At 49.1% G+C, this 26,002-nt stretch overlaps 1 protein-coding gene and 1 non-coding gene across 5 annotated transcripts in view; one reads left to right on the top strand and one right to left on the bottom strand.

Annotated features, from left to right (window-relative positions):
- The window catches only part of LOC140391704 (unconventional myosin-XVIIIb-like), a 546,871-nt gene that overhangs the window by 258,673 nt on the left and 262,196 nt on the right, over positions 1 to 26,002 (top strand). For all 4 annotated transcript variants that reach the window (XM_072476590.1, XM_072476756.1, XM_072476499.1 and 1 more), the window contains 2 exons: positions 5,741 to 5,850; positions 24,035 to 24,100. In XM_072476590.1, coding sequence (XP_072332691.1) covers positions 5,741 to 5,850; positions 24,035 to 24,100 — 176 coding nt within the window. The remainder of the gene's footprint in view (positions 1 to 5,740; positions 5,851 to 24,034; positions 24,101 to 26,002) is intronic.
- Positions 23,152 to 23,346, bottom strand: LOC140430267 (U2 spliceosomal RNA). Its single transcript, XR_011949369.1, has one exon. It is a non-coding gene; the product is annotated as a U2 spliceosomal RNA (small nuclear RNA).

Genomic DNA, 26,002 nt, shown 5'->3' with positions numbered 1-26,002 from the left:
CTGTACTGGAGTTCAACCTGGGGGACCTGTGGTGGGCTTTAGCCTGTGAGCACTGTGGTGGAGCTCAGCCTGCGAGCCCTGTGGTGGAGCTCAGCCTGCGAGCCCTGTGGTGGAGCTCAGCCTGCAAGCCCTGTGGTGTGGTTCAGCCTGTGAGCCCAGTGGTGGAGCTCAGCCTGCGAACCCTGTGGTGTGGTTCAGCCTGTGAGCCCTGTGGTGGAGCTCAGCCTGTGAGCACTCTGGTGGGGTTCAGCCTGCGAGCCCTGTGGTGGGGTTCAGCCAGTGAACCCTGTGGTGGAGCTCAGCCTGTGAGCCCTCTGGTGGGGTTCAGCCTGCGAGCCCTGTGGTGGGGTTCAGCCAGTGAACTCTGTGGTGGAGCTCAGCCTGCGAGCCCTGTGGTCGAGTTCAGCCTGCGAGCCCTGTAGTGGAGCTCACTGCGAGCCCTGTGGTGGAGCGCAGCCTGCAAGCCCTGTGGTGCAGTTCAGCCTGCGAACCCTGTGGTGGAGCGCAGCCTACGAGCCCTGTACTGGTTGCCCTGCGGGACCAGTGGTGGGCTTTAGCCTGTGAGCACTGTGGTGTGGTTCAGCCTGTGAGCACTGTGGTGGAGCTCAGCCTGTGAGCCCTGTGGTGGAGTTCAACATGGAAGTCCGTGGTGGAGCTCAATAGGATTGGGTATGCAGGGTGTACTATTGTCACAAGTAGGCTTACATTAACACTGCAATGAAGTTACTGTGAAAAGCCCCAATTCGCCACATTCCGGCGCCTGTTCGGGTACTAATGGTAGTAACCTTGTGGCACTAATAGAGATTATTAAAAAATCCATCGAAAGCTCAGGTTTCAGTATGACACACTTTACAACCACAGTTTTGCTGGGCAATTACACACAATTTGGTCATTCATATAATGCGACAAACGCCATTTCTTTGAACCTGTCCCTGTGCAATACCTGGACAGGAGCATCCAGGAGTCTTGAACCTCACGAGCACCACAAACAACAATCCCATATACAAATGAGAATATCTTGAAGTAACAGTGACATATTCTTTTGGCGCATAAGAACATAAAAACTAGGAGCAGGAATAGGCCACCTGGCCCCTCGAGCCTGCTCCACCATTCAATGAGATCATGGCTGATCTTTTTATGGACTCAGCTCCCCTTACCATAAACTGCTCACCATAAACCTTAATTCCTTTATTGTTCAAAAATCTATCTATCTTTGCCTTAAAAACATTTAACACGGTAGCCTCAACTGCTTAACTGGGCAGGAATTTCCACAAATTTACAACCCTATGGGTGAAGAAGTTCCTCCTCAACTCAGTCCTAAATCTGCTCCCCCTTGTTTTGAGGCCATGCCCCCTTGATCTAGTTTCACCCACGAGTCGAAACAACCTCCCTGCTTCTATCTTAGCCATTCCCCCCAGAATTTTATGTGTTTCTATAAGATCCCCCCTCATTCATAGAAGAATCATAGAATCCCTACAGAAGGAGGCCATTCGCCCCATCGAGACTGCACCGGCCCGTGGAAAGAGCACCCGACTTAAGCCCACACCTCCACCCTAACCCCATAGACTCACCTAATGTTTTTGACACTGAAGGGCAACTTAGCATGGCCAATCCACCTCACCTGCGCTTCTTCTAAATTCCAATAAGTATACCCGTCTACTCAGTCTCTCCTGATAAGCAAATCCTCTCAACTCCGGAATCAACCAAGTGAATCTGCTCTGTACCCCTCCAGTGCCAGTACATCCTTTCTCAAGTAAGGAGACCAAAGCTGTACACAGTAATCCAGGTGTGGCCTCACCAGCACCCTATACAGCTGCAACATAACCTCCCTGCATTTAAACTCCATCCCTCTAGCAGTGAAGGACAAAATTCCATTTGCCTTCTTAATTACCTGCTGCACCTGCAAACCAAGATTTTGTGATTCATGCACTAGCACGCCCTGGTCCCTCTGCACATGCTGCAATTTTTTAAACCATTTAAATAATAGTCCATTTTGCAGTTATTCTTGCCAAAATGGGTGACCTCACATTTACCAACACTGAACTCCATCTGCCAGACCCTTGCCCACTCACATAAACTATCTATATCCCTGTGCAGACTTTTAGTGTCCTCTGCGCACTTTACTCTGCCATTCATCTTTGTGCATTCGCGAACTTTGACACATTACACTTGGTCCCCAACTTCAGATCAACTATGTAAATTGTGAACAATTGCGGACCCAACACTGATCCCTGATGTGCACCATTAGCCACTGATCGCCAACCAGAAAAACACCCATTTATCCCCATTCTTTGCTTCTGTTAGTTAACCAGTCCTGTATCCACGCTTAACGCCGTGCACCTTTACCTTATGCAGCAGCATTTTGTGCGGCACCTCCTCGATTCACTCCTCCTTTCCCTTCCAAGTTTATAAAAAGTAGAATCTTCCAGTACATTAGCACCAACCAATTCACCTGCAATGACGTGCTATTTCTATCCACACAAGTGGACTTTGTCAACAAAAATATCAGACTTTACACGGAGTGATAAATGTTTCCTTGTGAACAGGTTGGGCCATCAGGCCTGTTAGTGTGTCCTATGTAACCTTAGGTGATTCTTTCCCGGGAACTACAGGCCGGTGAGCCTTACGTCAGTGGACGGGAAATTACTGGAGAGAATTCTTCGAGACAGGATCTACTCCCATTTGGAAGCAAATGGACGTATTAGTGAGAGGCAGCATGGTTTTGTGAAGGGGAGGTCATGTTTCACTAACTTGATAGAGTTTTTCGAGGAGGTCAGAAAGATGATTGATGCAGGTAGGGCAGTGGATGTTGTCTATATGGACTTCAGTAAGGCCTTTGACAAGGTCCCTCATGGTAGACTAGTACAAAAGGTGAAGTCACATGGGATCAGGGGTGAGCTGGCAAGGTGGATGCAGAACTGGCTAGGTCACAGAAGACAAAGAGTAGCAATGGAAGGATGCTTTTCTAATTGGAGAGCTGTGACTAGTGGTGTTCCGCAGGGATCAGTGCTGGGACCTTTGCTGTTTGTAGTATATGTAAATGATTTGGAGGAAAATGTAACTGGTCTGATTAGTAAGTTTGCAGACGACACAAAGGTTGGTGGAATGGCGGATAGCGATGAAGACTGTCAGAGGATACAGCAGGATTTAGATTGTTTGGAGACTTGGGCAGAGAGATGGCAGATGGAGCTTAATCCGGACAAATGTGAGGTAATGCATTTTGGAAGGTCTAATGCAGGTAGGGAATATACAGTGAATGGTAGAACCCTCAAGAGTATTGAAAGTCAGAGAGATCTAGGTGTACAGGTCACAGGTCACTGAAAGGGGCAACACAGGTGGAGAAGGTAGTCAAGAAGGCATGCTTGCCTTCATTGGCCGGGGCATTGAGTATAAGAATTGGCAAGTCATATTGCAGCTGTATAGAACCTTAGTTAGGCCATACTTGGAGTATAGTGTTCAATTCTGGTCGCCACACTACCAGAAGGATGTGGAGGCTTTGGAGAGGGTGCAGAAGAGATTTACCAGGATGTTGCCTGGTATGGAGGGCATTAGCTATGAGGAGCAGTTGAATAAACTTGGTTTGTTCTCACTGGAACGAAGGAGGTTGAGAGGCGACCTGATAGAGGTCTACAAAATTATGAGGGGCATAGACAGAGTGGATAGTCAGAGGCTTTTCCCCAGGGTAGAGGGGTCAATTACTAGGGGGCATAGGTTTAACGTGCGAGGGGCAAGGTTTAGAGTAGATGTACGAGGCAAGTATTTTACACAGAGGGTAGTGGGTACCTGGAACTTGCTACCGGAGGAGGTGGTGGAAGCAGGGACGATAGTGACATTTAAGGGGCATCTTGACAAATACATGAATAGGATGGGGATAGAGGGATACGGACCCAGGAAGTGTAGGAGATTGTAGTTTAGTCGGGCAGCATGGTCGGCACGGGTTTGGAGGGCCGAAGGACCTGTTCCTGTGCTGTACATTTCTTTGTTCTTTGGTCTTTCGTGAGCCTCGGAGGTGATGATTTAAAAAAAAAGTTCAGTTAAGTTTCATGTAATTCTCAGTCTTTTTTTTAATGCTGTGTTTAATTAGGCCAGTTACGTAATTTAGTAGGAGGAAGAGCAGCACATTTCTAAATGATTCCTGTCAAAGTTTCAGCCTGATCAGTGTGTCCTGAGATGACACCAGTGATGTGAGGTGCTGTATTTTCCTGCGGTTAATAAGATATGTCTCTGTCATCACTGAGACTCGATAAATGAATTCCGCAGCTGAATCACCCAGCCATAAGTAGATTACAATCTTAGACTCGCTGGATTTGATTTTTAATGACTTTATTCATGAAGGCTGTGCCTGTCGAGGTGAGGAATAGTGACGGTGGTGATGGAATGCTTTCCAATTTGGATATGAGTGATCACTTTGAGCCGACAAGGTTTGGATGGGTTGGATGCAGAATGTTGTCCCTTTTGACTTACCCAGCCTGAATTTTAACGGACAGAATATTGACGCAGATCCTCCCATTCCCAACCAGGTGGTGCTGAAGCCAAAACATTTGCAAGCCTCAATTATAATCAGGCTCATACGCAAGGATATTCATCATCTCTCACTGCAGGCCACAACCTCATTATGAAGGTGAGAATTGCACTGTTCAAGGCAGTCCTATTTATAACACAGGTGCCGGTTAGCTCAGTTGGCTAGATGGCTAGCCTGTGTTTCAGCACCAACAGTGCAGGTTCAATTCCCGTTTCAGATGTGGTATGCTTGGCTCCTGTGGTCTCGCTCTGTCCCTGAGAGTGGACGGCAATGGCTGCCATGTTATTATAACAATATAATATTTATTTACTGTGTAAGCCGCAGGGCACAAATTGCTCATGAAGGGATTGGTTAAGCATGTCGTGGATTCATTTAAGACAAGGCACATGAGAACAGGTATGCATAGGTATAAGGCTTGAGCCGTGAGTGTGCGTTCTGCTCAAAGCAAAAGTGAAACTAAGACTGGATCACATGTCACACTTCCCTTCTGGTGACGTCATGCTGTTATCTCTTAAAGGCATATTACCACAGTGACAAACCATCGCTGACAAAAACTCCCAAGAAAAGCAGTTCAGGATGAAACATCAGCAGACAATGAGTTGATGAGGGAATTAAGGGACATGGAGTTGAAGCTCAGGATCAATCATGATCATGCTGAATGGCAGAGCAGGCTCAAAGGGTCCTGTGGTCCACTCTTACTCCTGTTTCATATGTTCTTTGGGCAGGGCATTCATGGAATGAAAATTCATAATGAGACCTAAGGGCCACTTTAGCCTTCCTCCCATGACTGTGACTCTTGGCATCCCATGATCTTGATTTCCGCTTGCAGGCCACTTGACTTTGGGGTACGACTGGAGGAGGGATTTAGTGCCACTTTTCTTGGCTGCCCTTGATATCCAGCAGTGTGAAGACAGGGGGCGATCCCAGTAAAGGTGTCAACGCAGAGGAAAACTGAAATTAGGGCTTGTTCCATGACCATGAATCCTTTGGAGCATTTCTCCGGGTGACCCTGGAGTCAATTGTCATCTATTTGTCCTCAGATTGGGGTGAGATCACATTTTATTGTGAGTTGTCAAATGACAGGACAGTGAGATTTCGGGAGGGGATTTGAATTGCACGCCAGGCGTGGCATTTATCCACTGATGCTGGGGTTGAGGTGGGCCATCCCTTCATCGCATACAAGCTTGACAGTGACTCGGCTATTCGGTTGCTTTGCAGGATTTCCTGATCACATGCTGCAGGGGGAATTCCGACGCCGTTTCCAGGTGCTGGCCCCAGCTATCCTGAAGAAATATGGTGCAGCATTTATGGTCACAGACGAAAAGAAGGTGCGTGAAAAGCAGATTCAGCGTCAATGGGCGAATAATTCACCAGGATGAACCAAGCACATTCCATATCTTTACATTGTCTATACATTGCTTTAAGCTCTCACTTAAGCACTGGGGGTGGGGGGGGGGTGTTGGGTTGGTGCGGGGGGTGGGGAGGGGCAGGCGTGGGAAGTGAGGGGGATGGGGGCAGGCTGGGGGGAGTTGGTGAGTGGGGGTTGCGGGTCGGGACAGTGGGGTGCAGGAGGGGTGGGGGGTTTGCATGCATTTTGTTCCATTAATATAAGGGAGGCCAAGCCCAAGAAAAGCCCGCTGGGGTGATATTTTATTCTGACTCAGCGTGTCCAGCCTTCAAATGTGCTTTGAATGCCACTGAAGATCACATCCCAATGACTCAGGTTATTTCAGAATTATTTTATTCGAAAGGAATCATTTTACTATTGTATGATTTTTTTTGTCTGTTATTAAAATTTGTTTTTTTGCTAGCTTATATTTACAATCCCTTTTCCTGTTATTCAGCTTCACTTTAAAATGATGTAAAGGATTTGTGTTTTCCAAGATATTTAATATTTTATATTCTTTCCCATAATTGGCAACTCTTGCCTATTGTATGGGCAATCATAATATGGCTAAGCTATAAATATGTGGGTGGCACAGTGGCTAGCACTGCTGCCTCACGGCGCTGAGGACCCCGGTTTTGATCCTGGCCCCGGGGTCACTGTCCGTGTGGAGTTTGCAACATTCTTCCCTTGTCTGCGTGGGTCTCAACCCCATAATTCAAAAAGATGTGCAGGGCAGGTGAATTGGCCACGCTAAATTGCCCCTTAATTGGAAAAAAAGAATTGTGTACTCTAAGTTTATAATAAAAAAAATAAGCCATCAATGTGCTTTTGTGTGTCGATGTTAATGGATAAGGTTTGGTACTTTAAGCATGAGTTTCAATAAAGCCTGCCCGTTAACAAGGCAAGCGAGAAACAGCCGGGTAAAAAATGCAATAAAAACAGCAAGTGTGAAAAATATTCAGCCGGTCTGGTAGCGCCTGTGGTGTGAGTAGCAAAGGTAATGTTTTGAGTCGAATATGACTCCTCTTCAGAAAAATGGCTGGCTTGCCAAATTGACGGGGATAGGTCGTCTGTTTGGTTTGTGGCGCAGTGGTTGTGAATGTCAAGTTATTGTCCAAACCTGTAGGAATTCCTCCCCCTTCTAAGCTTTGAAACGGCCGTTCGACTCAAACATAACTCAGTACACCATTGCAAACGCAGTTGCACTTCATTAACACGGTGTAACGTTCTCGAGGAACAGCACCTTGGGCAGGGTTGTTCGGTCCCCCAGCCGCATGTTTCTCAGCGGCGCGCCGTTCACTGGCAGCGGGATCCTCTATTCCTGCCGCTTGTCAATGGGGTTTCCCGTTGAAGCCACCCCACTCCACCCGGAACCCGGCGGATGTGGGTGCGCTACCGGTGGGAAAAGTGACTACCGGTAAGGGCAGCACAGTAGCACAATGGATAGCACAGTTGCTTCACAGCTCCAGCGTCCCAGGTTCAATTCCCGGCTTGGGTCACTGTCTGTGCGGAGTCTGCACGTTCTCCCTGTGTCTGCGTGGGTTTCCTCCGGGTGCTCTGGTTTCCTCCCGCAGTCCAAAGATGTGCAGGTTAGGTGGGATTGGCTGTGCAAAATTGCCCTGAGTGTCCAAAAAGGATTACGGGGTTACGAGGCTGGGTTAGAAGTGTGGCCTCCTTCTGCACTGTAAATTCTATGATTCGGTGATTCAGTCCTCATCTTTCAATTAGTTGAATCTTCTGGAATCAACATTGAGATTAACAATTTCAGGCCATAAACTCTGTCCTCCCCCATTTTGTTTCTATTTTCTTTGCTGGTTTTGGTTTCACTGCTTTTTTCTGCTTTTCAACAGCAGCTGTTGACCATTCTTCCATTCCCACGTCCTTTAGATCCATCTTTAGTTCCTTTACTTGCTCCATCACCATTCCTATTGGCGTACCACCATCAACCCTTTTTTCATTAAATCACTCCTGTCTTCCACCCTATCATAGATTTTCCCTTTTTTTCTTCATCACACTCCACCCCCCTTTTTCTTTGCTTAAAACCTATTACATTTCTAACGTTTCTCTCAGTTCTGATGAAAGGTTATCGGCTTGAAGCATCAACTCTGTTTCTTTCTCTACGGAGGCTGCTTGACCTGCTGATTATTTGTAGCATTTTATGTTTTATTTCACATTTTTAGCATTTGGATTTGGATTTGTTAATGTCACGTGTACCGAGGTACAGTGAAAAGTATTTTTATGCGAGCAGCTCAAATGGATAATTTAGTACATGAAAATAAAATAAAATAAAAAAGAAAATACATAATGGGACAACACAAGGTCCACAATGTAAACACATAGACACTGCCATCAGGTGAAGCATAAAGGAGTGTAGAATTAATCAGGTCAGTCCATAAGAGAGTCGTTTAAGAGGCTGGTAACAGCGGGTAAGAAGCTGTTCTTGAATCTGTTCGTGCGTGTTCTCTGACTTTTGTATCTCCTGCCCGATGGAAGAAGTTGGAAGAGTGAGTAAGCCGGGTGGGAGGGGTCTTTGATTATGCTGCCCGCTTTCCCCAGGCAGCGGGAGGTGTAGATGGAGTCAATGGATGGGAGGCGGGTTCGTGTGATGGACTGGGCGGTGTTCACGACTCTCTGACGTTTCATGTATAACATTTTGCTTTTGAACCCCTTTCAGAGGATTTTAAAAGAGCGTTTTCATCAGTTCAGTGATTTCTAATTGATTGGAGTCTGTGTATTCAGTGAAGGACAATAGAATTACTGACAATCACTTCCGATTTTCCACTGGGTGTGTGGGGTCGCAAAGCTGCTGTCAGTTTCAGAGAAGTGATGGAAGCAATGCGACAGTTTCGCCTTCATCACTATTGCAAAGTCTGGGCCTAAGAGCTGAATTTGTCCCGCCCTTGGGACCAATACCATCCGATTGAAGATGGCAGCCCACCTCCCAGAGCTGCCCACCCATTCACGGGTTGGAAGTGGTCACTGCTGAGGCTGCAAGTTGAAGTTGCGGGTGCCTCCATGGTGAGGTGCCGTTGAAGGCAAGGTTGGTTTCTCTCAATGAGTTGGGTCCAGGCAGGCAGGCTCTGGCAAATGAGGTGACAGGTGGTGAGGCACCTTCAAGTGATGGCACTGGAGCCATGGTGGAAGGGAGGTCGGTGCCTTCTGCAAATCTCGAAGCGGCCATAAAGGAGCCCCCACCATGCACAACCTGGTCCCCAGAGTTTACTGACATCGGCAAGGACCCCACTGTAATGATATGTATAGTCTAAGGAGAGTAAAGGGTTAAGACCATAAGACATAGGAGAGGAAGTAAGGCCATTCGGCCCATCGAGTCCACTCCACCATTCAATCATGGCTGATTTCAACTCCATTTACCCGCTCTCTCTCCATAGCCCTTAATTCCTCGAGAAATCAAGAATTATCAACTTCTGTCTTAAAGACACTCAACGTCCCGACCTCCACCGCCCTCTGTGGCAATGAATTCCACAGACCCACCACCCTCTGGCTGAAGAAATTTCTCCTCATCTCTGTTCTAAAGTGACTCCCTTTTATTCTAAGGCTGTGCCCCGGGTCCTAGTCTACCCTGCTAATGGAAACAACTTCCCTACGTCCACCCTATCTAAGCCATTCATTATCTTGTAAGTTTCTATTAGATCTCCCCTCAACCTCCTAAACATCAATGAATCTAATCCCAGGATCCTCAGACGTTCATCGTATATTAGGCCTACCATTCCTGGGATCATCCGTGTGAATCTCCGCTGGACCCGCTCCAGTGCCAGTATGTCCTTCCTGAGGTGTGGGGCCCACAATTGCTCACAGTATTCTAAATGGGGCCTAACTAATGCTTTATAAAGCTTCAGAGGTACATCCCTGCTTTTATATTCCAAGCCTCTTGAGATAAATGACAACATTGCATTTGCTTTCTTAATTACGGACTCAACCTGCAAGTTTACCTTTAGAGAATCCTGGACTAGGACTGCCAAGTCCCTTTGCACTTCAGCATTATGAATTTTGTCACTGTTTAGAAAATAGTCCATGCCTCTATTCTTTTTTCCAAAGTGCAAGACCTCGCACTTGCCCATGTTGAATTTCATCAGCCATTTCTTGGACCACTCTCCTAAACTGTCTAAATCTTTCTGCAGCCTCCCCACCTCCTCAATACTACCTGCCCCTCCACCTATCTTTGTATCATCGGCAAACTTAGCCAGAATGCCCCCAGTCCCGTCATCTAGATCGTTAATATATAAAGAGAACAGCTGTGGCCCCAACACTGAACCCTGCGGGACACCACTCGTCATCGGTTGCCATTCCGAAAAAGAACCTTTTATCCCAACTCTCTGCCTTCTGCCTGACAACCAATCATCAATCCATGAAAGTACCTTGCCTCGAATACCATGGGCCCTTATTTTACTCAGCAGTCTCCCGTTAACAAGATGATGTTCATGTTTATCAACACAAGATGGCATCACTGAGTAGTTTCAGAGAAGGCTGTGTCTCTAGGCATGCTGGGAGAAGCTGATGGAGATTTCATTGGAGAAGGATAGTGTGAGGTTGAGTTAGAGTGTAGTTTATGTGTGAGAGAGATTATTAATTGCTGTATCATAGATTCAATACTATTATTTTGTTAACTGTTACTCAGTAGAGTGTGCGAACCAAATCAAGTTAAGTAGCGTAAAATAAATTAGTTCTGTTTTAAACATATAGTTTTATATTCTTTGTCAACATTACATCTTTGGCTATCTTGGAGAACAAAACAAGTAACATATAACCCACCTAATGTTAGTAAAATGCCAGTGGGGGCAAGAGATCACTCTTAATTGGGCATTTAATTGCCACTGTGATTCCTGCCACTGGTAATATGGTGTAGTGGCAGGAAGAATGGACATTCCTCCCATCTCGTTCAGCTGCCATTTTATCAACCCTCCCAGCCTGTTTTCATAGCATTGTGGTAGCATTGTGGTTAGCACAATTGCTTCACAGCACCAGGGTCCCAGGTTCGATTCCCGGCTTGGGTCACTGTCTTTGCGGAGTCTGCACATCCTCCCCGTGTGTGCGTGGGTTTACTCCGGGTGCTCCGGGTTCCTCCCACAGTCCAAAGATGTGCAGGTTAGGTGGATTGGCCGTGATAAATTGTCCTTAGTGTCCAAAATTGCCCTTAGTGTTGGGTGGGGTTACTGGGTTATGGGGATAGGGTGAAGATGTTGACCTTGGGTAGGGTGCTCTTTCCAAGAGCCGGTGCAGACTCGATGGGCCGAATGGCCTCCTTCTGCACTGTAAATTCTGTAAATGATAGGGCCGGTAAAATCCAGGTCTCTTTAATCCTGGATGTTGGGTAAGCAGGGCATCGGGTCTGGCTTTGATTTTCGCACTGATTGGGTAGACTCCCCACTCTCACCTATGCAACTGTATCCAAGGATAAGTCAGGTGAAGTAAAACTGAATGACTCACTCTTTGCCCTGATGCCCAAGATCAATTTTGTGCATGGTACCTTTGGTAGATGAGGTGAAGAGAGAGTGGAGACACAAAAGTACAGGAATGTGAAAATGAATTCTGTAGAAAGATTGCTTGGAGCCAAGCAGGTAAAGTAACTCCAAGCAGGCAGCATGGTGGGGCAGTGGGTTAGCACTGCGGCCTCACGGCGCTGAGGTCCCAGGTTCGATCCCGGCTCTGGGTCGCTGTCCGTGTGGAGTTTGCACATTCTCCCCTTGTTTGCGCGGGTCTCACCCCCACAACCCAAAGATGTGAGGGTAGGTGGATTGGCCACGCTAAATTGCCCCTTAATTGGAAAAAATGAATTGGGTGCTCTGAATTTATTTTTAAAAAGAAGTAACTCCGAGCTTCAGGAGTCGGTACTAATCTTAGTAAAAGCCACATCCACTAGACCAGCTCACAGCGCCTTCTCCTTCCATCTCTCGCTCCCTTTAATCTCTTGACTCACTTTGCTGCCACTTCTCAGCGTCTCTGTGATCCATCTGTAATCTGATTGCTCTCCCCTTGCCCTTCACCTCCAATCACACGAATAAGAGTCAAAGAAAGTGAAAGACGGCCACTGTCGGGCTGATTGAAGAAAATATCAATGTGATAATAGAAACTAGACTGCGAGGTTCTTCGATAGAAGCTGAGCAAATTCAAAAGGAAAGAGAGTCATGTCAAACAGTGAACAACAGTGGATGAGTTTTCTTGTCAAAAGGTGAACCTCTTCCGGGAGAATAAGGACCAACTTCAGTGAGATTTTCCCAGCTAGTAACTTGCTTCTGGATTGAGCACATATACTCAGGTGACCCTCCATTCTCGCACAAAGGAAGTGTTTTACAGTCAGTCACGACTTCCATCAGCGCAAATGTTAAACTGAGGTCCCTTCTGTCTGTCCGGCTCTCAAACCCAATGGCACTGTTTGAAGAAGAGAAATTAATTGGTGTCGTGTGGCTGACAACATTTTTCCCTGACAAACTCACTAAAACCATGGACTGACTGGCTGTTTTTATTCCCTTGCTGCCTGAGCAATATCCTTACTGAATAGTAGCTGTTTTGTTTGCCTGTGTAATAAGAGTCAATGAACTGAAAAAGGTAAAGCGTGTGAAGCACTTAGAAACACTCCAAGAATGTGACGCAGTGATGTATAGTTGAAATTAAATGAAAATCGCTTATTGTCACAAGTAGGCTTTGTGGTAGTATGCATTAGGGGTCATGTGGGACTGTGAAGCCGTGATGTCATTGGCTGACAGATCCCGGGTCCTGGTTGGCCGTTGACCTCTAGCTCCGCCCCGAAGGCGGAGTATAAGAACCAGGAGTCCTCCCCCGCAGGCCAGTCTGCTACCGAACTGCGGGGGAACAGTCACGCTTAATAAAGCCTCATCGACTTCACTCTATTCGTCTCTCGGAGTCTTTGTGCGCTACAATTTATTAAGCGTGCCTAAAGGACTATGGAGCTCAGGATCATTCCGGAATGCCTGAAAATCAGCCCCCACGCAGTGAACTCAGCAGCAGTTTTCAAGCACTGGCAGACTTGTTTCGAGGCCTACCTCAGAACGGCCCCCGGCCGGGTCACAGAAGACCAAAAACTACAGGTCCTGCACTCGAGGTTAAGCACGGAGATTTTCTCTCTCATCGAAGACGCAGAGGATTTCCAGACGGCGTTCGCAGCACTAAAAAGCATGTATGTTCGCCCAGTAAACCAGATCTACGCTCGCTATCAACTCGCAACGAGACGGCAAAGTCCCGGAGAATTGCTGGATGAATTCTACGCCGCGCTACTAATTTTGGGACGGGCCTGCAGCTGCCCATCGGTGAACGCGAGTGAACACACGGACATGTTAATGCTTGATGCTTTTGTGGCAGGTATGAACTCCTCCCAAATCCGCCAAAGACTTTTAGAAAAAGAGTCGCTAGGACTCTCAGAGGCACGGGCCCTAGCAGCCTCCCTGGACGTGGCCGCGCGAAACGCCCGCGCCTACGGCCCCGACCGCGCGGCAGCCCATTGGGCTCCGTACGCACCCGTCGCGACAAACCCCCCCCCCCCCCCGACCACCCCACAGGCTTGCGCGGTTCAGACGCCAAATCGCACCGGGGGAGCCCGCTGCTATTTCTGCGGCCAGGCGAAACACCCCCGGCAACGCTGCCCGGCCCGCGCAGCGATTTGTAAGAGCTGCGGGAAAAAGGGCCATTTCGCGGCTGTGTGCCAGTCCCGGGAGGTCGCCGCTGTCCCAGGAGAACAAGGAGCCCTGCGAGCTCCTTATGCTCCCCAACCCCCCCCAGCGCCCCATGTACGACCCGCAGGCGCAACCACTTTGGGTCCTGATCACCGCTGTCCCCGGAGAAGAGGGAGGTCTGCGCGTCTCTAACGCTCCCCAACCCCCCCCCCCGCGCCCCATGTACGACCCGCAGGCGCAACCACTTTGGGCCCCGGCCACCGCTGTCCCCGGAGAAGAGGGAGTCCTGCGCGTTCCTAACGCTCCCCAACCCCCCCAGCGCCCCATGTGCGACCCGCATGCGCCGCCATTTTGGGTCCCGGCCACCACGAGGGGAGGAGGGGCGCCGCCATCTTGGACCACCCCAGACCTGTGCGACGCATGGGGGTGGCCATTTTGTCCACCCCCGCCGCCATCTTGTGACCCCCCAGCCATGTGCGATGCATGGGGCAGCCATCTTGTTTACCCCCGCCGCCATCTTGGACCGCAACAACGGACCCCAGTGTCGACGGCTCCACGGGGTTCGAAGAAGACGCTCAAACATTACGATCATGTCTGGCTTTAATGACGCTGGACCAAGCTCGGCCCCGGACGCTCCAGACGACGACAACAACGGTGCTGATCAACGGGCACGAGAAACCATGCCTGGTCGACTCCGGGAGCACGGAAAGCTTTATCCACCCCGACACGGTAAGACGCTGTTCTTTGACCATCCGTCCCAGCGCACAAAAGATTTCCCTAGCTGCAGGATCCCACTCCGTACAGATTAAAGGCTTCTGCATAGTTACCCTAATGGTGCAAGGGAGGGAGTTCAGAAACTACAGGCTCTACGTCCTTCCCCAACTCTGCGCCCCCACATTACTGGGATTAGACTTCCAGTGCAACCTGCAGAGCCTAACCTTCAAATTCGGCGGCCCAATACCTCCACTCACTATCTGCGGCCTCGCAACCCTCAAGGTTGAGCCCCCATTCTTGTTTGCAAACCTCACCCCGGATTGCAAACTCGTCGCCACTAGGAGCAGACGGTACAGCGCCCAGGACCGGACCTTCATTCGGTCCTAAGTCCAGCGGCTACTGAAGGAAGGCATAATCCAGGCCAGCAATAGTCCCTGGAGAGCACAGGTGGTAGTAGTAAAGACAGGGGAGAAACAAAATATGGTCATAGACTATAGCCAGACCATCAACAGGTACACACAACTAGATGCGTACCCTCTCCCCCGCATATCCGACATGGTCAATCGGATTGCCCAATATAAGGTCTTCTCCACCGTGGACCTCAAGTCCGCCTACCATCAGCTCCCCATCCGCCCAAGTGACCGCAAGTACACAGCCTTCGAGGCAGACGGGCGATTATACCACTTCCTAAGGGTCCCATTTGGCGTCACAAACGGGGTCTCGGTCTTCCAACGAGAGATGGACCGAATGGTTGATCAACACGGGTTGTGGGCCACGTTCCCGTATCTCGACAATGTAACCACCTGCGGCCACGATCAGCAGGACCACGATGCCAACCTCCAAAAATTCCTCCAGACCGCTAAAGCCTTGAACCTCACGTACAACGAGGACAAGTGGGTTTTTAGCACAAACCGGCTAGCCATCTTGGGCTACGTAGTGCGCAATGGGATAATAGGCCCCGACCCCGAACGTATGCGCCCCCTCATGGAATTTCCCCTCCCGCACTGCTCAAAAGCCCTAAAACGCTGCCTGGGGTTCTTTTCATACTACGCCCAGTGGGTCCCCCAGTATGCAGACAAGGCCCGCCCCCTAATACAGACCACGACCTTCCCTCTGTCGACAGAGGCTTGCCAGGCCTTCAGCCGTATCAAAGCGGATATCGCAAAGGCCGCGATGCGCGCCATCGACGAGTCCCTCCCCTTCCAGGTCGAGAGCGACGCCTCCGATGTAGCTCTAGCGGCCACCCTTAACCAAGCGGGCAGACCCGTGGCCTTTTTCTCCCGAACCCTCCACGCTTCAGAAATCCGCCACTCCTCAGTGGAAAAGGAAGCCCAAGCCATAGTGGAAGCTGTGCGACATTGGAGGCATTATCTGGCCGGCAGGAGATTCACTCTCCTCACGGACCAACGGTCGGTAGCCTTCATGTTCGATAATGCACAGCGGGGCAAAATCAAAAACGACAAGATCTTAAGGTGGAGGATCGAGCTCTCCACCTTCAACTATTAGATACTGTACCGTCCCGGAAAGCTGAACGAGCCGTCCGATGCCCTATCCCGTGGCACATGTGCCAACGCACAAATTAACCGCCTCCAAACCCTCCACGAGGACCTCTGCCACCCGGGGGTCACTCGGTTCTACCACTTTATTAAGTCCCACAACCTCCCATACTCTTTGGAGGAGGTCCGTACAGTCACAAGGAACTGCCACATCTGCGCAGAGTGCAAACCGCACTTTTTCAGGCCGGATGGTGCGCACCTGATTAAGGCTTCCCGCCCCTTTGAACGCCTTAGTCTGGATTTCAAAGGGCCCCTCCCCTCCACCGACCGCAACACATACTTCCTTAATGTGGTGGACGAGTACTCCCGCTTCCCCTTCGCCATCCCCTGCCCTGACATGACAGCGGCCACAGTCATTAAAGCCCTGAACACCATATTCACACTGTTCGGTTGCCCCGCATACGTCCACAGCGACAGGGGGTCCTCCTTCATGAGTGACGAGCTGCGCCAGTTCCTGCTCAGCAAGGGTATTGCCTCGAGCAGGACGACCAGCTCCAACCCCCGGGGGAACGGGCAAGTAGAGAGGGAGAACGGCACGGTCTGGAAGACCGTCCTACTGGCCCTACGGTCCAGGGACCTCCCAGTTTCACGGTGGCAGGAGGTCCTCCCGGACGCTCTCCACTCCATCCGGTCACTACTGTGTACTAGCACTAACCAAATGCCCCATGAGCACCTCCTTGTCTTCCCCAGGAAGTCCTCCTCTGGAACGTCGCTGCCGACCTGGCTGGCGGCCCCAGGACCCATCTTGCTCCGAAAACATGTGCGGGCGCACAAGTCGGACCCGTTGGTCGAGAGGGTTCGCCTCCTTCACGCGAACCCGCAGTACGCTTACGTGGAGTACCCCGACGGCCGACAGGACACGGTCTCCCTGCGAGATCTGGCGCCCGCCGGCAACACACACACCCCCCCGACACCAATCACCCCCACCCTGCCACCGGCGCACCCCGTGACCGCCCCCTTCCCTGGAGGATCGGTCCTCCTCCCAGGCCCGACCAGTAATGAAGCCGAAGCTGAAACCGTGCGGCTCCCGGAGACGACAACACTGGAACAAGCACCACCACCACCACCGGGGCCGAGGCGATCGACACGGACGACCAGACCGCCCGACCGACTCGTGGCGTCGATCTAACACTACAATATGTGGACTTTTAACGAGAACATTTTGTCTTTTTCTCCTGACGATTACTGTAAATACTTCGAGAAAAAAAAACCTTGTACATACTGTAATGACATGCAAAAGTTTTTCCTCCCAGGACCAGCCTTGTAAACCCTTACCACCATGCGAAGCATCACCCCGCCGGGTTCATTTTTAACAAGGGGTGAATGTGGTAGTATGCATTAGGGGTCATGTGGGACTGTGAAGCCGTGATGTCATTGGCTGACAGATCCCGGGTCCTGGTTGGCCGTTGACCTCTAGCTCCGCCCTGAAGGCGGAGTATAAGAACCAGGAGTCCTCCCCCGCAGGCCAGTCTGCTACCGAACAGTCACGCTTAATAAAGCCTCATCGACTTCACTCTATTCGTCTCTTGGAGTCTTTGTGCGCTACAGGCTTCAAATTAAGTTCCTGTTAAAAGCCCCTAGTCGCCACATTCCGGCGCCTGTTCAGGGAGGCTGGTACAGGAATTGAACCGTGCTGCTGGCCTGCCTTGGTCTGCTTTAAAAGCCAGCGATTTAGCCCAGTGTGCTAAACCAGCCCCTAGTTTGATAATAATGGTTAGTTGCTTGTATTGTACGGGATGCCTGAGAACAGGAGGGCAGTTTGGAAGAAAGGTGCCTAACTTGCTGGGAGGAGGTGAGGTGCTATCTATTTATTTGGGACTTTTTTCTTTAATTAAGGGTCAATTTAGCCTGGCCGATCCACACACTTTGCACACCTTTGGATTGTGGGGGTAAGACCCACGCAGACATGGAGAGAATCTGCAAACTCCACACGGACAGTGACCCGGGGTCCTCGGCGCCGTCAGGCAGCAGCGCTAACCACTGTGCCGCTCTCATTTGGGACCTTTTTGTAGCATATCGTGGATTTGCCAAATGAGGGTTCCTTTTTCATGGCTGTGGTATTTGTCATCTTTTTGAGGGGGTGTGGGGTGGGTGTTGCGGGAGTGTGGAGGGGCAGACTTTTTACCTTTCGTCCAGCTTTTCTTGCTTCAATTCTTTCTGTGGAGTCAGTGACTAGAAAATAGAGTTTGGTACCAAAAAGCAATGGTTTCAGCCTTCCCAATATTTAACTGGAAAAAGTTTCTGCTCATTCAGTGCTGGACGTCGGATAACGTTTGGCAGGGTGGAGATGATGAGGGGATGTTTCCCCTCACACGGGTATCTACAATTAGGCGCACAGTTTGGGGTCTCCCAATTAAAATGGAAATTAAGAAGAATTACGGGCTGGATTCTCCGATTTGGATTGGATTGGATTGGATTTGTTTATTGTCACGTGTGCCGAGGTACAGTGAAAAGTATTTAAGTGCTGACGCCGGCATGGGAACAGTGGCATTTTACGGCAGAAAAAACGGCGCAACAGCTGCACCGATCCTCCGTCTGACTTTACCTGCGGATACGGCCGGATAATTGGCGGTTCAGTGGCCGTGCATGCACATGGCGCGGGCCACGCACAGCGGCGACCTGACAAACACTGTCGCCCAGTAACCCCCCCTCACCACCCCTGGACCACCAGCCACCAGTGCCCCCACGCCCCCGGCAAAGCACCCCCATGCGGGGTCCACAAAAAAAACAGCATGAGTGACCACGTCGCCAGGAACACGGCCCATAGGGGGCAGAGCATCAGAGGAGGGCCTCAGGTGACGTCCTGACGACGTCCATACGGCTTGCGGCGTACTCCCCGAGTTTGCCGTTTTCGAGGGGGCGGTGCATCGCAAAAGCGGCGCGGTCCCCAATTTCGGCGCAAACGAGGATTATCCGGCCGATCGCCGAACGCGATCTTTGCGCGGCAACTGGAGAATCCCGCTTTCGCTAAACATTGGAATTGACTACCCCACGGAGTAGTGGAGGCTGGGTCACTAAATATATTCAAGGTTTAATCAGGGGCAGTACGGTAGCACAGTGGTTAGCACTATGGCTTCACAGTGCTAGGGTCCCAGGTTTGATTCCCGGCTTGGGTCACTGTCTGTTGCAGTCTGCACATTCTCCCCGTGTCTGCATGGGTTTCCTCCGGGTGCTCCGGTTTCCTCCCACAAGTCCCGAAAGACATACTGTTAGGTGAACTGGACATTCTGAATTCTCCCTCCGTGTACCCGAACAGGCGCCGGAATGTGGCGACTGGCGGCTTTTCACAGTAACTTCATTGCAGTGTAAATGTGAGCCTACTTGTGACAATAATATAGATTATTATTATTAATTATTATGATTGAGTTGGACAGACTTTTGATTAACAGGTGAGTCAAAGGTTATGGAGGAAAGCATGAAAGTGGAGTTAAAACCACAGTCCGATCAATCATGGTCTTATTGAATGGCAGAGTAAGCTTGATGGGCTGAATGGCCGACTGCTGCTCCTATTTTGGATATTGTTAAGGAGAGCGAGATGGGTTACTGGCTGGGACAGTGATCACTTGTACAAATTATGTGTGCCGAATTATCAGTGGTGGAGTGATCTCATGGACTAATTTCCAACTCAGAGGGGGTGGAGTCCGAGGGCAATTTCCCAAATGTTTTGTGCTCCACGTCAGCCTGGATTTTCGACTGGATTCTCATCTCTCTGGGAAATCACAAGGTTTCAGGCAGGGATAGAACTAAGAACAAAGAAAAGTGCAGCACAGGAACAGGCCCTTCGGCCCTCTAAACCTGCGCCAACCATGCTGCCTGTCTGAACTACAATCTTCTACACTTCCTGGGTCCGTATCCCTCTATTCCCATCCTATTCATGTATTTGTCAAGATGCCCCTTAAACGTCACTATCGTCCCTACTTCCACCACCTCCTCCGGCAGCGTGTTCCAGGCACCCACTACCCTCTGTGTAAAAGCCTTCCCTCGTACATCTCCTCTAAACCTTGCCCCTCGCACCTTAAACCTATGCCCCCTAGTAATTGACCCCTCTACCCTGGGAAAAAGTCTCTGACTATCCACTCTGTCTATGCCCCTCATAATTTTGTAGACCTCTATGAGGTCGCCCCTCAACCTCCGTCGTTCCAGTGAAAACAAATCAAGTTTATTCAACCTCTCGCCACAGCTAATGCCCTCCATACCAGGCAACATCCTGGTAAAGCTCTTCTGCACCGTCTCTAAAGCCTCCACATCCTTCTGATAGTGTGGTGACCAGAATTGAACACTATACTCCATGTGTGGCCTAACTAAGGTTCTATACAGCTGCAACATGACTTGCCAATTTCTATACTCAATGCCCCGGCCAATGAAGGCAAGCATGCCGTATGCCTTCTTGACTACCTTTGTTGTCCCTTTCAGTGACCTCTGGACTTGTACACCTAGATCTCTCTGACTTTCAATACTCTTGAGGGTTCTACCATTCACTATATATTCCCTACCTGTATTAGACCTTCCAAAATGCATTACCTCACATTTGTCTGGATTAAACTCCATTTGCCATCTCTCTGCCCATGTCTCCAAACGATCTACAAGATACACAAGATACCTATTGTGTGGGGCAGTCAGGATGGACCCGAGGATGGACCAGGATGTCCATCATTGTTTATATGCTCAGATTTCCTGAATTCTTTAGGTTAAACATAGAATTATGGAAAATAGGAGCAGGGGGGGGGGGGGCCATTCAGCCCTTCGAGCCTGCTCCGCCATTCATACGATCATGGCTGACCATCCATCTCCATAATCTGTTCCTGCTTTCCTCCCACGTCCTTTGACCCCTGTAGCCCCAAGAGTATTTCTAACTCCTACTTGACAATGTATAGAGCGGGATCCCCTGGCCTCCCAGCTGTGTGTTATGTGGTGGCTGGAGGAAGTGCGTCATTTGCTGGGGGTGGCATTCTGTGCTCCTGGCACTGTCAATGGGATTTCCCGTTGTACCCACCCCACGCCGTCGTAAAACCCGCGGGCAGGGGTGTGCTGCCACCGGGCCCTCAGAATTCCACTGCCAGCAATTGGCTGGAGAATTCCAACCAAACTAGAATTTAGAATACTGTGAGCAATTTTGGGCCCCACACCTCAGGAAGGACATACTGGCACTGGAGCGGGTCCAGCGGAGATTCACACGGATGATCCCAGGAATGGTAGGCCTAACATACGATGAACGTCTGAGGATCCTGGGATTAGATTCATTGGAGTTTAGGAGGTTGAGGGGAGATCTAATAGAAACTTACAAGATAATGAATGGCTTAGATAGGGTGGACGTAGGGAAGTTGTTTCAATTAGCAGGGTAGACTAGGACCCGGGGGCACAGCCTTAGAATAAAAGGGAGTCACTTTAGAACAGAGATGAGGAGACATTTCTTCAGCCAGAGAGTGGTGGGTCTGTGGAATTCATTGCCAAAGAGGGCGGTGGAGGCCGGGACGTTGAGTGTCTTTAAGGCAGAAGTTGATAAATTCTTGATTTCTCGAGGAATTAAGGGCTATGGAGAGAGCTGGTAAATGGAGTTGAAATCAGCCATGATTGAATGGTGGAGTGGACTCGATGGGCCGAATGGCCTTACTTCCGCTCCTATGTCTTATGGTCCTATACTACTTTCTGTGGTAACGGATTCCACAGGCTCACCACTGTCTGGGTGACTAAAGTTCTCCTCATGTATGTCCTAAATGGTCTTTCCCATATCCTTAGTCTGTGACCCCTGGTTCTGGACATCCCCACCATTGGGAACATCCTTCTTGCATCCAACCTGTCTAATCCTGTTAGAATTTTATAGGTTTCTATGAGATCCCCCCTCATTCTTCTCTCTTCATATGTCCATTCCGCCATCCCAGGAATCAGTCTGGTAAACCTTCGCTGCACTCCCTCCATTGCATACATTTGATTTATTGCAAAGGCATTACATAATTTTGAAGACAATCACTGCGTCAGATTTTTATTCTACCCTTGACTCCACTCCAGCATCAGACTCCTGAATCTAAGGGTATATTTTACACCGTATTTACAGCACCGAAACTGGCCATTGGGCCCAAAAGGTCCAGTTTGATGTTATAGTCCCACATGAGCCTTCTTCCATCCTTCTTCAGCCCACCCTATTATCACACCCTCCTCTTCCTTTATACCTCATATATTCATCTAACATATTTTAAATACATCAATGCGACTCACCTCAACTTCTCCTGATGGTTGTGAGTTTCACATTCTCAGCACTCTCTCGATCTATTAGTCACTGCCATAAAGTTATAGCCGCCAAATCTGGTTTTGCCCACGACTGCAAACATCTTAGAGTGATAGAATATTTGTATTTGTTATAAAATTACTTCAAGAAGGAAAATGTGGAGAATTGATTAGATTAGAGAACTTCCATTTCTACACAGAGCATTCCAAAGCCCTTCCCTCGCGTGTTCTCTTGTGCCTAGTAGCACATGAGGCAGTTGAATCGTGTGGTTATGTCGGTTTCCATGGCCGTTTTTCCCTGGAACAGGTCATCGGCCTGTTTCATACAATTTACAGTGCAGAAGGAGGCCATTCGGCCCTTCGAGTCTGCACCAGCTCTTGGAAAGAGCACCCTACCCAAGGTCAACACCTCCACCCTATCCCCATAACCCAGTAACCCCACCCAACACTAAGGGCAATTTTGGATACTAAGGGCAATTTATCATGGCCAATCCACCTAACCTGCACATCTTTGGACTGTGGGAGGAAACCGGAGCACCCGGAGGAAACCCACGCACACACGGGGAGGATGTGCAGACTCCGCACAGACAGTGGCCCAAGCCGGAATCGAACCTGGGACCCTGAAGCTGTGAAGCAATTGTGCTATCCAGGGGCTATAGCCTGAGGGACGCCACTCCACATCAATCATGGCTGACCAGGAGACGAGACTCTCCATAAGACCATAAGACGGAGGGGCAATGTGGGCAACTCGGCCCATCGAGTTTGCTCCGCCATTCAATGAGATCATGGTTAATCCGATAATCCACAATTCCATTTTCCTGCCTTAACCCCATAACTCTTGATTCCCTTACTGATTAAAAATCTGTCCATCTCAGTCTTGAAACGTACTTTTTCAAAATAAATTTAGAGGACCCAATGCATTTTTTCCAATTAAGGGGCTATTTAACGTGGCCAATCCACCTACCCTGGTGGGAGTGAAAACCACGCAAACACGGGGAGAATGTGCAAACTCCACACGGACAGTGACCCAGAGCTGGGATCGAACTTGGGACCTCGGCGCAGTGAGGCAGCAATGCTTTTTTTTTAAATTAAAATTTTTTTTTTTTCCTTTTCTGAGTTACCGAGCCAGGGCTCAGAGTGTGGGTCAGGGGCGAACCCCTAATCCAGCTCCTCGCCTGCTCCAAAAAACTAATTCAAATTGAATCGAATTCATGGTCCCCACAAGAGAGACATACCAGATCTGAACCCAAAGGCTCAATCTACAGACACTTGATCTTAGCCAAAAGGCCGAGAAGCGATGAGGCAGCAATGCTAACCACTGCGCCACCGTGCTGCCCAGTCTTGAACACACTTAATGACCCAACTTCTACAGCCGTCTGTGGTAAGGAATTCCACAGATTCACTACCCTCTGAGAGAAGAACGTCCTCCTCATCTCTGTCTTAAATGGATGAGCCCGTTCTTACCACCTGCCAGCAGGCATGTTGGGAGGATTTGCAGGTTGACAATCCACCTGTTTGGCCACCTTATGAATTCACCTTCCACGGGCACCAAGTCCTGAAGTGGGACTTCAACCCGGAGATTCTAGCTCAGAGACAGGGATACTATTACATGAGCTCCCAAAATAACTCACAATCAAAGAATTCCTATTTGAAGTGTGGTCACTCATACTAGATGTGGCAAATTTGGTTAACAGCAAGGCCCCATAAACAGAACTGGAACAAATGAGCTGACTCTGGTGCTGTTGCTCAGGAGGTGAATGGTGCCAGGACTCCAGGCAAACTCGTCTATGTCCAGCTGTGATGGAAGAAGAGGCCACAGTTTAACATCGCCTCTGAGAGCCTCCGATACCACTGATCCCCAGAACTGCATTAAAGCCTCGATTAGGAAGGGAATCCATAACCTAATAAATTGAGGTCCCGTCTCTTTGATAAATGTGGCAAAGTATTTGTCAGCAAACATAAATTGAATGGCTGATTTATTTTCCAGGCTACAGAAGAACTTCTTAGCTTGTTGGATTTGGAGAAGCACAGTTTTACAATGGGACGGAGTCGGGTATGTATAGCAAAGGCCAAACTCACTTGTATGTTTGAAACTTAAGTGTGATTCCCGACGAGCTTCGATTCCAAAGCGGTAATCTCTTTAAAACATTTTTTTAAAAAAAATGTATTCTTGAGATGTGGGCGTCGCTGGCGAGGTCTGCATCTATTGCCCATCCCTCGTTGCCTTTGAGAAGGTGGTGGGGAGCTGCCTTCATGGACTGCGCCAGTTACAGGAACCAGCAGGATTGTCCTGCAGTAGTTATGAACTCAGTACATCATTAAAAACCCAGCAACACCTTACTCAACACAGCTTCACTTTTTGCAGCGTTCTTTACGGTGAATTAAACAGCTCAAAATGGAAATTCATGCCAATTGACAGGTGATTTCAAATGATTTCCGCCCATGGGTATTCCTACAGCGCAACCGATGGCAGGGCAGTGAGCAGTTAGGAATAGCACTTAGGGCGAAAGGGATCAAAGGCTAAGGGGGGAAAGCAGGATTAGGCTACTGAGCTGGGTGATAAGACATGATCGTAAGGAATGGCGGAGCAGGCTCGAAGGGCCGACTGGCGTCCTCCTGCTCCTATTTTCTATGTTTCTATGTTTGATTTCTGTGTTTGCCAGAGATTTCCATCAATTTGACTATTGTAACCCGAGTGAGGATGATAGTTTCACAGTTATTGCAACCGCAAAATCAGGCCAATAAAACAAAGGAAAAGGAAACCAAAAGTTGGGAATTATAGTTGGTAAGCTGTCTAGAATTGCTACCCTCCAGTATTACACTGTGCAGTCTGGTCACATTCTGATATTTCTGAGTCACTAGTCGATGGCCTGTGGCATTTAACATGGGCTGTCCAGTCCAATTTGAATATATTTCAGTCCTGCAGTATTAGAGGGTAGATATCATGGGCAGAGCGCATTTGTTTTGCCACCTGTCCCTTCCTGTTTAGTTGTTCCCAGTAATATATTCTGATTTCTCACCTTTTGCCGCCATTCGCACTCTTCATCCTGCTGCTGTGCAGAGAGACCTGGGTGTGCTGGTGCATGAGTCGCAAAAAGTTGGTTTTCAGGTGCAACAGGTGATTAAGAAGGCAAATGGAATTTTGTCCTTCATTGCTAGAGGGATGGAGTTTAAGACTAGGGAGGTTATGCTGCAACTGTATAAGGTGTTAGTGAGGCCACACCTGGAGTATTGTGTTCAGTTTTGGTCTCCTTACTTGAGAAAGGACGTACTGGCACTGGAGGGTGTGCAGAGGAGATTCACTCGGTTAATCCCAGAGCTGAAGGGGTTGGATTACGAGGAGAGGTTGAGTAGACTGGGACTGTACTCGTTGGAATTTAGAAGGATGAGGGGGGATCTTATAGAAACATATAAAATTATGAAGGGAATAGATAGGATAGATGCGGGCAGGTTGTTTCCACTGGTGGGTGAAAGCAGAACTAGGGGGCATAGCCTCAAAATAAGGGGAAGTAGATTTAGGACTGAGTTTAGGAGGAACTTCTTCACCCAAAGGGTTGTGAATCTATGGAATTCCTGGCCCAGTGAAGCAATAGAGGCTCCTTCATTGAATGTTTTTAAGATAAAGATAGATAGTGTTTTGAAGAATAAAGGGATTAAGGGTTATGGTGCTCGGGCCGGAAAGTGGAGCTGAGTCCACAAAAGATCAGCCATGATCTCATTGAATGGTGGAGCAGGCTCGAGGGGCCAGATGGACTACTCCTGCTCCTAGTTCTTATGTTCTTATGGCGCCATGAACTCTCCCCTTTGTCTTATGTCCGTGAAACATTCGTCCACATCTCCTTTGCCTCGACCTATCCCTGGTCTTCTATTCTGCCCCACCTTCTCCACCCCCTTTCCAACTATATTATTCTGTATTTGTCTGATGCACTAGCAATTACCACAAAGACGAGAGTAG

The sequence above is a fragment of the Scyliorhinus torazame genome, chromosome 1 (genome assembly GCF_047496885.1).
Source record: "Scyliorhinus torazame isolate Kashiwa2021f chromosome 1, sScyTor2.1, whole genome shotgun sequence".
Taxonomy (NCBI): Eukaryota; Metazoa; Chordata; class Chondrichthyes; order Carcharhiniformes; family Scyliorhinidae; genus Scyliorhinus; species Scyliorhinus torazame.
This window is presented reverse-complemented; position numbering and strand designations above follow the sequence as displayed.